The sequence below is a fragment of the Numenius arquata genome, chromosome 7 (assembly GCF_964106895.1).
Source record: "Numenius arquata chromosome 7, bNumArq3.hap1.1, whole genome shotgun sequence".
In the NCBI taxonomy this organism is placed as follows: domain Eukaryota; kingdom Metazoa; phylum Chordata; class Aves; order Charadriiformes; family Scolopacidae; genus Numenius; species Numenius arquata.
In genome coordinates this window covers 39,922,998-39,936,226 of record NC_133582.1, presented here as the reverse complement: position 1 = coordinate 39,936,226, position 13,229 = coordinate 39,922,998, and the positions used below count along the sequence as shown (strand labels likewise).

Here is a 13,229-nt window from a genome sequence, read left to right as displayed (position 1 = left end):
GTTTACAACAGAAATTCTAGGTTATTTCATAATCTAGAATGCATTAAAAGCATAAAGTCATGCATATGTCAGAGAACACAATATTTACAAATCTTTACAGTTTCTGTCCTTTTTTATTTACTGTGGCTCTTGCCAGGCAATTAGATTCAACTCTTACCACTCCGAGGTCAAATTCTCCGAGATAACGTATAGCCGTTGGCTAAAAATGCTTCGTTTTCCTCACCAGCACTGGGGCTGATGGCTGTATGTATGACGGACCCAATTCTGCACTCCATTTCATAAAGTCTACCTTCCATGGAGTTCGAGATGGTTACCACTGTGACTCAGGGCAGAGTATGGAAACAGGATGAACTCCACCTTCCCTCACTGCAATATTTTGATGTGTTGAACTACTGGTGTATTTTGGCTACGGCTGTACAATAGAGTGGCAGATGAATTTATTTCTGACCTGCAGATTATTCACAGTTGCCAGTCTTTCTCCCGTTCATTCAGAGATGTAAGGAAGAGTATTTCACACTCAACGCACCAGAACCATGCTAAGGGATTCTAGAAAGCATTCTCCCTGTTTATTTTCAAAACCGTTCGAAATGGATCATGCTGTTGGAAAAACCTCTGTGTTTTTACACTATCATCCAGTCTAGAAGCCAAGTGTTTGCATTTTATCAACTGCAGTTCCTCTCTTTCCCAGGTTTGCTTTATCTTTGAAACCACAATAAGCAGCATTCCCATACCCAGTGTCCACCCCAGACACTCTCCAGCTGATGAAAGAGCCAGAATGGTGAAAATCAGTCCTTCTACAGAGTTCATATGGCAGAAGTACTATACAAGGCTTCAGTTGTCGGAGGTACTACTGGCTGTGAATTAAAATTCGGTATCTTGGTCAGTCGGTGTCGCGTTCAGAAAAGCAACCGACTTCAGGCAGGATTCCCCTGGAAAGTGCTTCATCACTGTCTGGCTCTATAATAAGAGGCTATTCATCATAACACCTGGAATCAAAGGTGTTCTGACTCCTCTCCTGCCAATACTCAAGGAAGAATGGCACTTACAATATTCTCGCAATTCCAGGGAGACGTGGTGCTTTCTATAAAAAGATTAGTATAAGAATGGCACTTCTTCACTAAGGCTAAAAGAACACCTTCCAGAAAAATAGCTTAATGATCCAACTTTTGTGGCTTGTTAAATTCACAACATTGAAGAAAAGTACCTTAGTAATCATTGCAATACTACCTATTAAAATATGGTAGCAAATAGTTTTTCTGTTTAAGACACATCAGGTAATAACTTGTTACGGTGGTTTATCCTGACCAGCTTGGGCAAGTTCTAAAAAAGGAACAAACGCAAAAAGTGTGCTTGCTCCAAAAACATCCTTCTCCCTTCCTTCCCTCCTTTTTTCCCTCTTCCGCTGAGAATAGACCAAGAAGGCCTGACCAGCCCTGCCATTACATTATAACCAGGTAACACAGAAATTAATCAATTAATTTATTATTAATAGGAGTAAAATGTAAAAGCGGAACAAATTGTAGATGTACTGCCAAGCATGCTGTGTCCTGCTGATGGCTCTGAAAGACTCTTGTGATAAAAACGTACAGATTCTTTAGCTCTGAAAGGCCGAATATGCTAAACTGCCATTTCAAAAGGATGAAATCTTTTCTGTCTTCTACGTTCTTTTAGCATTCTTTTTGTCTTCTGCTTTCTGCACTGCTGGATTTTAGCATCCATGAGTCATGTGATCCTTCTAGCATCAATATGTTTTTCTTCTAATTCCTAGCATCTCTGCCAAAAGCCCCCCGGTTAGACTTTCTGCATTTCGATGTGCTGGTGGTGGTAGTGGTGGTAGCAATGATGTCTGGGTTGACACCTTCCGTTTAGTTTATAGACAGAATTTTTCTGCTGCCGTTTTTTGAAAAACCACACGGCCAGGACAGCTGCAACCAGTAACAAGCAGAGAAGAATCACAATTACCGCTATAATAGCACCTTTACTGGACTTGGGACAATCCTCTCCCTCACACGGCTCAGAAGTGGGGGAAGGCTTTTCTCCAAGACCCTGGGTGAGATTTTCTTGCTCAGCTAATTCCTGGGATGACGCGTCAGTAATGATATCGGGAGCTGGTGCAGTGGTTGCTACTTGTGCTGGGTAGGCGGTTGTTTCTTGTGGTTCTGCATACAGAGTGTGATCGGACGGGCTGACCATCACAGAGGTTTCTGACACGGACATTTTTAAGCTGGTTATGTCAAACAGCACCGTTGTACCAGGCTCCTGAGTCACAGTTTCCAGCGATGTAGTTGGGTGGTCCCACGCGGCATCATCATAACCTCTGCTCACGCCCAAGTTCTCCAGACCACTCACTGACGTAAGTGGTACTGGTGTCTCTTTGGCCCCTTCATCATCTATCCTCGTTGTTGCTGCCACAATCTGTGTTAAACCTTCCTCTGGAGCTGGGCCACCGTTGCCTGATTTTCTGACTTCAACGTGATTCGGTTGGTCAGTCGTGAGGACGACGTCATCTTCCGTTCCCATCGAACCATCAACTTTATCCCCCTCCTCTTCATCATCCTCTACCACTTCTTGTGTTACTGGATAGCCATCTAACCACGACTCGTCAGTAATGGCAACTGCGTCTATCTCTGCCTTTGTATCATTAGTTGTGAGAACGGGTCCAATGGGGAAATCTTCACTGTCATAAAACATTTTGGCACCAGGTTCGTCATAGGCTGTCTTCACTCCAATGTGGTTATCACCTTCAGAAAACTGTGCTTTAGTGGATTCGTCTGTCTCTTTCCCTGATTCAGGCTCACTGAAAGCCTCTGATGGAAACCAAAACAAGTTTTTTTGGCTTAGGAGTGACACCGGGGACTCAGTTGGTGCCCTGCTTCCTTTTTCAGAAGTGTCTGTGGCCTGAGTAACACCTTTGGGACTTCCAGTTCTTCCTTCCTCTGAACTCTTACTGAAGGAAAGCTGTTCTTGCTCCTGCTCCGTTTCCTCTTTGCCATGAACATGTTCGTTCTCAACAATAGGTATCGATCTGTCATCAGGAAAGTTATCTTCATAGTCAATGTGTGCCTCAGTTTCATCTAGAAACATTAAAAAAAACAACACAAAAGCCAACATTTAATTTCTCCAGAAAAGCACTGGGCTCATTTGTTACAAGACACCAAGAAGAAAGGTGCAATGAGGAGTGACTTCTAGACAATATTTTCCATTCGATGTTACTGTTTATTTGAAAAGGGGATGGTCCACCATCAACTGATAGTCAATATCAAGTTTTTAAAAAAAACATCAGGATAGGTGTCAGTGCTAACTGCTCATATCTTATCTTTCCAGATGTAAAAATGTATATAAGTAACTTGCTGTCTGCAGTTAGGGGACTTCCTTCAAGTCCTCCTTCCTGCTTATTGATTTCTACAACCTTTGCTCTCCCTAACATGGCTCTTTTTGCCAGACTTGAGGAAAAATTTTCAGCATACTCAAGCAAGAACTGGGTGTGGAGAGGAATGTATAGCAAAAAGTAATTGATTACTAATTGGACTTTCAAAAGAAAAACCACCAAAACTAGAAGTTTTATCGTAACCTCATCCCTTTTGAGCCAGCTGATATTAAAGTATTCTATTCAGTACCTTATGTTAAATTTTTTTTTATCCTTATACCACTTTTCTTCAATGACATTGGTGTTGCAGTGATACGACACCTGGGGCCAGGTGAGCTGAATGGTATTTCTCATTCCATGAGAATGGAATTTCTCATTCCATGAGAGCTCTTCAGAGCTGCCCGAGGAAGACCCCTCACCGAAGCTGACACTGAGTTCTGCTCATCCTCATCTGAAGAAAGCAAGATGTACACGTGACTGCAAGGATAGAAAACTCTGCCTCCGACGCTTAAAGGCCAACACCTAGGTATCAACATAATATCATCTGTAACCAACTCTCAGACTTCCAAAATGTTACCAGAAATAAAAGAGAAAAAAACCCCAAAGCCAAACCAGCAAAAAAATAACTGAGTGCAACAGAGGGAGAGATTCATCGCAAAGATTTAGTTTGATTTAGAAATACTCCCCATGCCTCAGCAGACGTACTACTCATAGCAAAATAGACTTGAGTCAAAGCCTGAAACTAAATGTTTGAATTTTAATGAAATAATGCATTGTAATTTATATTTCTTCCACTCTTCTAAAACCTTAGCTCAATGAAAATTTTTCCAAACTAGACAAGGTGGTTGATTTTCAGCTCACACAAGTTTTACTCCATAGAAAGTTGATGTAATTGCCGAGATTTATTCTGGCATTAAAAGTCCTAGAAAATAGTGCCTTGGGATATGGAAAATAAAACAAACTGAATCATAGTGAGAATTTTTCTTTTTAAGAGAGTGTTTAGTCTTTCATGAAGACAGTGAAGCAATAGACCCGGCGTGTCATGGGAAACAAGAAATTAATAGGAGAAGCTGTATTACAAATCCATGCATTCATAAAGCCTTATCTTTTTTTGCCTTTTTACATTCAACTAACTTTGAATCACATTTTCATCTGGGGCCCACCTCAATTTCCGAATGAGTCACATTCTCCTTGGAGACTGCTTCCCAGACTTCTGGCAGAGCCATATTTGGTCTACTCTTAAGAAAGATTAGAAATATCGTCAAACCAGTCTGACCAAAAACACTTAGTGGTGATACAGCTCACACCAGCTTACTTTTTGCCAGAAGAGCTTAAGCCAGGTGCCAGTACAGAATGAGTATTAGCAAAAGGTATTTTTCTTGGAATAGCAGCCGCGTCTACCATAAGCCAGAGCAGTTACGCTGAGGAAACCGAAATGTGCGACACAGCCTGCGGAGAGTTAATGCCTCTGTGAAAGCTATCATGCTGGTGAACTGGATGTTCTCAGCAGGTCCTCTCGTCTCACAGCAAAGGTGTAGGGTGAAACCTGCGCAAGGTACAACAGCGCCAACAACGGACCCCTCTCCCTCCCGGTCCCGGTGTCCTCATCTGCTTGTGTAATCCTCTAGATCCTCTCCGTCCTCTCCAAAGCAAGAAAATACTTCCGTCTGGTGCAAAGACGAATTAACAGACAGGGGAATCCAGCTCTCGGAGTGGAAAGCTTCCTGGTAGGACTCTCACTTTTCTAATTCATCCGAAAATCTTTTACAGCAGTCTTTCAGACTTTTGTTAACGACTAGAGGGTATCTCTGAATACCAAAGCGCTTTAGCAACACAGTTATGAAGCTCTGCGTGGCACTGGCCAATGCTATAGAGCACTTACAAGAGCCACCAAATGCTCGTCTCGCTTTGTCCCTTGTCTCGCTTTGACTTAAGAATTTTTCTCCTTGGCACTCCCTTTGCGTGGAAACGGTGCCTCAAGCCATTTTGTCCTCTTATCATCCAGACGCCTGCTAAAAGTTGATACCTGACAAGCCTGCTTCACTAAAGTCCAGTGTCTCTCATGACAGCCTATAGGTGTTTATTGATATATGTGAACCGGAACATCGTTGTGTGAGAACTCACCTTTTACCAGCTGTGGTGGTCATTGTTTTCTATTTTGAGATGAATCATCGTACCAGTCTGTCTTCACCTCTATGTACCCTGTACCACTATTTTTGCCACTCACTTATTTTGCAGACTACAGTAATCCAGCTGAGGAGGAAACACTGATTTTTACGTTACGGTGTTCTAGTGCCCGCGCACACACCCATGAACAAAAATTATGGTCATTTCACTGAATTTCACTGAATTTTTAGAATTGGAAGGGACCATAAAGATCATCTAGTCCAACTCCCCTGCTGAAGCAGGATTGCCCAGAGCACGTCACTCAGGGCTGCATCCAGGCGGGTCTTGAAAATCTCCAGAGAAGGGGACTCCACGACCTCCCTAGGCAGCCTGCTCCAGGGCTCTGGCACCCTCACCAGAAAGAAGTTTTTTCTCATATTTGAATGGAACCTCCTATGTTCCAACTTGTGTTTGTGTTCCATTTCCTTGTGTTGTTTCCTCCAGACCTATTCCTTGGTTAGCAATGGGAACGGGCAGCTAGTATTCAGCTTATTGACCAGTATGGATCATTGATGAATGCTTAACAACTGTAAGCAGTCTATAGAATTTGAAGCTCTCTCCCTTTAGTGCCTCTCCTGCTGTGTACTTTCAGCCCTTGAGAAGAAAGACCTACGGAGGCACATCAGGAAAGAGCATGTGCTCCTACAAAAATGAGAGTCCTCAGACTATCAGAACGTATTAAGGGTTTATTGAACCATCAATCAAGTCTCCATCAAACCTGCTGTCTTTGGGCCTGATCCTGCACATATAGGAATGAATCAGTGCTTTCTTAATGCTCAGCTGAGGAAAGAAAAAGCCCATTGTAGCCTAAAGAGAGCCTGAGATTGGAGCTCATTATGTGCTGCTCGTCACTGCATAAGGGAGTCTTGTTCCTTCTGACAATCAGATTGTGGCCCAAGTTGTAAAGCTGCCATAACGTATTTTCATATGCAATCTCCCGTATTTGTATAGTTTATAGCAAAGACTATCAACATAACTAATGTTAGCTTATGGGATGCCAGAATGAAAGCAACTATTGAGCTCTCGAACCATCAAAGGAAATACAGACCCCCTTACTCTGAAGCTTTGATTTATATGATCCTGAATTGACTTACACAGTAATAATACTCTATTCTTTCTTCTGGGCCTCAGACCTTCAAATGGGGCTTGGGCTTGGTATTTAGTGAGTTTGTGTTACCATGACAATCTTTTAAGTCAGCCATAAGCTTGATTTTCCAGGAACAGATTGCACAACTTTTGCACTTCTTTTTGCTCACCTCCTCAGCACTTTCTTGAGCTTCCCAGCTCTCTGAACTTGAGTCTCGGCGCTGAAGAGCACCAACCAAAGCAGATTCAGCTCCAGCTCTTATCCAAATAGTTGTAAGCTTTATTTATACACATTTTTAAAACAGCTAGCAACTGATTTAAAAGTGGTTGCATCTTTCTTCTGATCCAGGCAGGTCTAGTTTTAAGAAGAGCCAGCACTGATATTAATTAGTCCAAGACCAAAAACGTGCTATATTTGGTCATTGTTACATCTTCCCCTACCCTGCTCTGGCAGACTGAAGGATCAGTGAGTTTTGATTTGCTGTCTGAGGGATTACTGAGGCTGAAATGAACATTTTACAGCAACAGATGCTGAAATGGCATACTACCAAAGATGTGAAGCTCAATTAAAAGGTAAAATCCTTTTAATTTAGCCTTGTCCTTTCTGGGATGCATCCAGTCCTAAACAGCTTTCATCTCCTTCAACTTTTGATCCTAATGTGAAAACAGTGTCCAAACGCGGACAGGCAAAACGAAAGAGCCTGGTTTTCCACACTTTAGGATCAGTTTAATTTTTCTTCTAGATAGCATATTGGCATCCGAGCTCTATTTTGAGTGTTGCTATTTTGGACAACCATAAAGTGCACTGCATATTTTGTGGATGTATTTTTGGAGTACAGGAAATTGAAACTTGATTCTATGTAGACCATCGCCATAAACATTTCTACTGCATAAAAACATCTTTATTCTAAGAAACTCAAACTAGTTACAGCAGACATTAACAAGCCGACATCTGTCTTTAAGGGAAAAGAGCACCGATTTGCCTAAGATCAGTCAGATTTGTGAACTACAGCACCTCAAAGAATTATCCATTTTACTTGGATCAAGCACACGAACTCACTTTTCTCAAATCAGCCAGAGCACACTAGACAGAATCTGTGTTGCCTTTTGTCTTTTACAACAGCTACAAGAAGGAGAATGATTTTTATTCTAGCAGAATAAATAAATAAGCTGTCATAATTTTTTAAGCTAATTTGATTTGGCAGAAACAGTTCATGCCAGATCGATACTTTACATTAATCTAATACAACCACTCGGTGGCAGGCCTGAAAAGAGAACCAAAGTTTGTCATAACAATTGTTTGGACAGGCCATGAACATATTTTGTTGCTTATTTTATTTGTCTGTCACAACTCTCCCTTTACACTGTCAAGGAAAAAAAAAAAAAAAAAAAAAAAAGGCATCCTAAATAAGATCAGAAGCCATTAAAAAAATATAGGAAAAGCTTTAAATGATGCTGGCTCGTCATGCTTACGTACCACCTGAATGCGAATCAGTACTATTCTTGAAAACTCAGAAAACAATATTTGAAGTAATGAGAATGGCTGAATAAGGCAAAAAGACTGGGAGCTGTAGGTGAAGCTTTCAGAGGGGGTCAGAGTCAGCCAAATGCTCCTTACGCTGAGATCACAAGTACCGTCCTCACTGTGGAAAAGTTAGACCGGCTCTGAATGCGCTAGACAAATATCCCAGTGTTGACACTGGAGAGGTTTCTTAGATGTGCAGAAGATACGGCCTCTCCTGCCACAAGCTTACAGTTGAAAAAGACCAAAGCAGTCAAGGGAAGAGGATAAATACACGAAATTCTTCTTAAGCCAGTTTTAGGGCAGAGCTGTGACATGATTTCCCAGCCAACTCATCTCTCTTCTCTTTGAGGAAGCAAACTCTCAAGGACACAGCTTAATGCAGTGCAGCCCTGACCCCCATCACTGAAATGCTGGTATTAATGCTCCTGATATTGAACCTATGGTTCATTTGGGGGAAAAAAAACCCAAATGTCATTTAGCAACAGTCCCTCTAGTCTCTGTGCCTGCAGGACAGCCACAGTGTGATACCTATACAGCTGCTTTCTGAACTTACTACAATTCCAATCTTCAGGATATATTTCGTGAAACAAATGTGTTCTCTCCACAGAAACAGAAAAAATAATAAACTGCAAAAAATCATGTATTTCCCTGTTCTCTGCTTAAGGTTGCTTTGTTGGGTTGAATATCCCTGTGTTTTCAGCTAGAACACAGCATCTTTTCATGATGAGAAACTGCAGGAAACACTAACTATACAGAGCCACTTTTTTTCTTAAAAAGCATCTTGATTAAAAATTACAGTCCATTACCTGGTGTGCACAATGTACATTAAAGCCACTTGCAATGAACTGGTTTCTTAATTTCCAACACACTTTACCGTATCCAGAATCCACTTACTATCACACCAAAATGATTTTGTTCAGTTCTGCCCAGGGCCAAGCTTTGCCAGGTATTTTGGATTATATGTGTATTGACGCATGATATATTTTTGTCATTTAATTTGCAAATTTGCCAACTATATGGGTGTACACTTACATCCTGGGTGCCAGAACGGACCGTGTCTCTCTAACTGGATCCAAACAGAAAGGAAATACGATCATAAAGCTACTTCAAAGAACATTTAAGTGCTATATTTAGACACTGCTATGATGATAGTTCTTGGACTCACATTTGCTCTGGGAGAGCAACTGGGAATGTAAAGCTAGGCATTAAAACGTGGCAGCTACCAAGTAGGACATCTGCAAATCTCAGAAAGCTTTATGAAGGTGGATAAACATTATCACTCGTTCATGGATGAGGCGGAGTAAGCAGCAGAGAGCAGTCTAGTGACTTGCTCCTCGTCTCAGAGACAGTGCAAGATGTAGGAATGGGTCTCGTATCTTTTAATCCTCTGACGGGAGTTTTCTCCCCATGGTCTAGTTGTGCTTGTGTCGGTGCATCGGGGCCACTCCACATTTCCAGATGCAGAACAAGGGAACTGTATCGTCTTACGAGCATCTAGACATAGCACTTCAACGTTCATTGAAGTGGCTTCATGACCATCTTTCCTCTGATGTGAGCCAGTGGGGACAGAAATGGCCCACTCTGCCAACAGGGGTACAAATTCTCCATTAAGTTCCATCATTAACCTTCATGATAGGGAAGTTACTCTCTTGCCTCAAGGCACTTAAAAAGTAGTGCATGTGTGCTGAGTTCTGGAGTACTTAATTAATAATTATTCCTCTCTCTCCTAGGACCCCAAAATATCTGTAAAATGTAAATCAGGTTTCTTTTAATTAAATTCCTTTTTTTGTTGTTGTTCTTTTTCACTGAATCCTTCAGTTTTTAAAAATAATGAACCCTAGTATCAGACATTTCAGTCTTCCTGTAAAGCCTTCTTTCTTAAAGAATTGTCATCAGGAGGATTGAATATATAATTATTAATTGAACACGTGTTGTATTTTTTATCACAGGTCCTTAAAGTGTTTAAAAAACATTAATCAAAGGAAGCCCCTCAGCATGAAGTCCACATTTGAATCATTTTAAAAATCATAATTCACAATATTACATCTGCTCCCAAGTTCCAGTGTTGATGTTTGTGATTTTACAGCCGCACTTTCCTATTTCTTTTAAAAATATTTTTCTCTCCCCTGCGGCTGTGTGAAAGGCTCAAGCAAAACAAGGGAAATAGACTATTTATCCAGGGAAAACAGTGAAACACACACACACATCTTAAGTGGCCTGATTCTTTCCCTTCTTTACTTTGGTGTAATACATTTTTATTTCTATGTGTGATAAAGTTAGCATTTTCACTAACCTCAGTGAAGGAAAAAGAAATGTCAGTTTGGTGCAGATTATTCAGACCCACTGGGTTATCAGATGCAGGTACTCTTTTTTCCTTCTCTCCCTCCATGCTCCTCCTCCACTCCCCTGCAGTATTCACTTACTCATCTGAACTCCTGTTTGTAAGAACAGTTCTGGAAGCTGAAATATTTCACAAAGATATTGGATTTATTTTTTTGTGTGTGTGCCCATGCTATGTGGATGGGTTTGAATTTCTGGTTCCCTGGTGCATAGACATGACCCGTTTCTACTCAGAACAAGTTTGACCTTTTCTCATGATTATCCACTGCCTGGTAGTATGTATTCATGAGTAAAAATAACTCCTTGCAACCCCCTGGGCATTAAGGAATATATAGGTTCTGAAATGGATATGGCTGTATGCTGGGTAGCTCCAGCTCAGCTACCCAACAGCTGCCCATTCCTTTGCATAAAATTTATCTGTTTTGCCAGAAATATCATCCTAAAGGTGTGATATCTCTCTGAAAAAAAAAAAAAACCAGTAAGATACTCTGATGACTGTACTTAAGTATTGGAGAAATTGTAAGCTGTACACATTGAGCAGGGTAACATGAGAAAGAGAATGAGAAAGCAGAATTCCAATTGCATCCACATCGGAACTCATGGTGCTGTTTAGCCTGTGTTTAAACAAGGGGAAAGTTAAAAGTTTGTTGCAGGATTTAACTAACATATAAAGGTGGATTTTCTTGAAGGTTTAAATTAAGGAAATATCATTATAATAATTTCCCAGAGCTTTTACATTTTGTTTTTATTTTTTAACTAAAAGCCTAATTCCTTGAGTTGAGTTATTTGGTAAGAAAATTCACTTTCATTCCTTTTAATGGAGTAAATACCTGGGTAGCTACTGTTGTGTTTGTAAACAAAAATCCTGAAAGCAAAAAGTTCAAGATAAAAATTGTATGCCTTTTTATTGGGGCAAATTAAAAAATAATACACTTCTTTCAACTTTTAATCTCACTGCTTAGCTCTACCCAAGTCGTATTTCTGCCACTCTGTCACAGACTTCTGTGGCACAGGCAGTTTAATTTACATAGGTCTTTAATTTTCCTAACCTACCAAAGGGAAGCAGCATTTATCATGTATGTAAGGCCAGAAGTTCCAAAGTGCTAAAGCAACTCGTAGTAAAGGGCTAGTAAAAGCTCGGGTCAGCCACACCAGCTTCTTATAAGCCAGTAGACAGACTCTGGGGCTTAGAAGATGGACAGCTATTGTATTACCTGTATTGCATCCCCAACAAAAATCCAAGAACACCTAAAGAATGGTCAGCTCAACTGAACCTAGTAAACATAAAGAAGCAGGGGGAGTTGTATATGGGTCTGCCGTACCCTTGAGAGATACTGACCCCTGTCACCATGGGGCCACAGTACCACCATGGCATCGTGTCCTTGTAAGGCGGATGCTATCTCAGGGGCCTCAGCGTGTAGCATCACATGAAGATGTAAGGCTGGTGACTGGGTGATAAAACCATGGACAGCCTCAGCATGACTACGGTGAGGAAAGATGCTATTTACCTGCGGGCCATGCTTAGTGCTTGCCTCCGAAAAGACACTAGCTTTGCTCTATACTTGCTCTAGTTTCCCACAGGTGAGAAGAAACACTAAGTTTTCATTTCAGCAGCCTGCTCTGCAGCAACTCTGTGGCTTCATGTGAAAATAAACACAGCAGAATACACACAAAACCTGCATTGTACACTCTATCTGGTAAACAATGTCTTTGGCTCACCGACGCTGCCTGGGCATGGCTTTTGAACTACTCTGAAAAAAATAACTCTTGATATTTCTTGTAGTGTTTGTAGTAATCCCTTTCCTCGAGTAAACAAAGTACACTGAAAAGTTACAAACCTCATCCAGAAACAGACTGAGCACATACAAGATTGTGAACAGCCCATTTCCAGAAAGGGATGGATTCTGATATTAAATACACAGGTGAAGGATCTTCCCAAAGGTTATTTCCCAGTAATTAAAAAGTATTTTCAGTACTAAAGAAAAATGGTGTTGTGGGTAAAAGAAGGAAGATGGTGGACTGGAAGGCGGGAGCTGAATGATAACCCTGGGATAAGGCTGTGTGCAGAAAAAATAAATATGGCATTAAAAATTCCAATTTTTTTTATTTTGAATGGCTCCTGCTACCCAGAAAGAAACTGTATGCTCATATAAGTATGAATGAATTATCCCCTCCTGCGGCTTACTGGAGATATCTACCAATGGGATTGTAAAAACCCTCTTGGGCCAGCCAAGACATTGATGCTCTAGTCATCAAGATGTTCGCTGGGACCACACACGCCCAGAAGACAGCCCTGCAAGCCTGAAACCATCTCGGTTGGGCCGATGGGAGGCCGTGACCTCCCGGAGGGACGCTCCACGTGCTGGGCGAGCTTACCTTTGACACAGGCCTGGACCTGCCCGTACCACTCCCCGCAGCTGTCGCAGAGCAGTGTGAAGGCTGTCTCCTTGTTGCCCATGACGTACCCCTGGGCGCAAACGTACAGCAGCTCGTCCCCCATTTCAAAGCCAGTGTGGCCGTGCAGGATGGTGTGAGGGAAAGACGGTGGGTCCCCACAGGGCTTGTCTGAAAGGAAAAAAGACATGAGGTTGTAGAGACCTTGAAATAGTCTTTAAATGCCGTACTAACAGCGGTGCTAAAAGAGTTACCCCAAGGAAAAACTTACACACGTCCACAGAACTCATACATCTCATCTGATTCACAGATTCACAGAATCACAGAATCACAGAATGATATGGGGTTGGA

The 13,229-nt window shown here is 41.5% G+C and overlaps 1 protein-coding gene across 1 annotated transcript in view; it reads right to left on the bottom strand.

Moving 5' to 3' along the window:
* Nucleotides 1-1,791: 1,791 nt before the first annotated feature.
* Nucleotides 1,792-13,229, bottom strand: part of SUSD5 (sushi domain containing 5) — a 41,634-nt gene continuing 30,196 nt past the window's right edge. The window contains exons 4-5 of the mRNA XM_074150985.1: nt 12,861-13,049; nt 1,792-3,074 (exon numbers count right to left, since the gene is read on the bottom strand). Of these exons, the coding sequence (XP_074007086.1) occupies nt 1,792-3,074; nt 12,861-13,049 (1,472 nt within the window). The remainder of the gene's footprint in view (nt 3,075-12,860; nt 13,050-13,229) is intronic.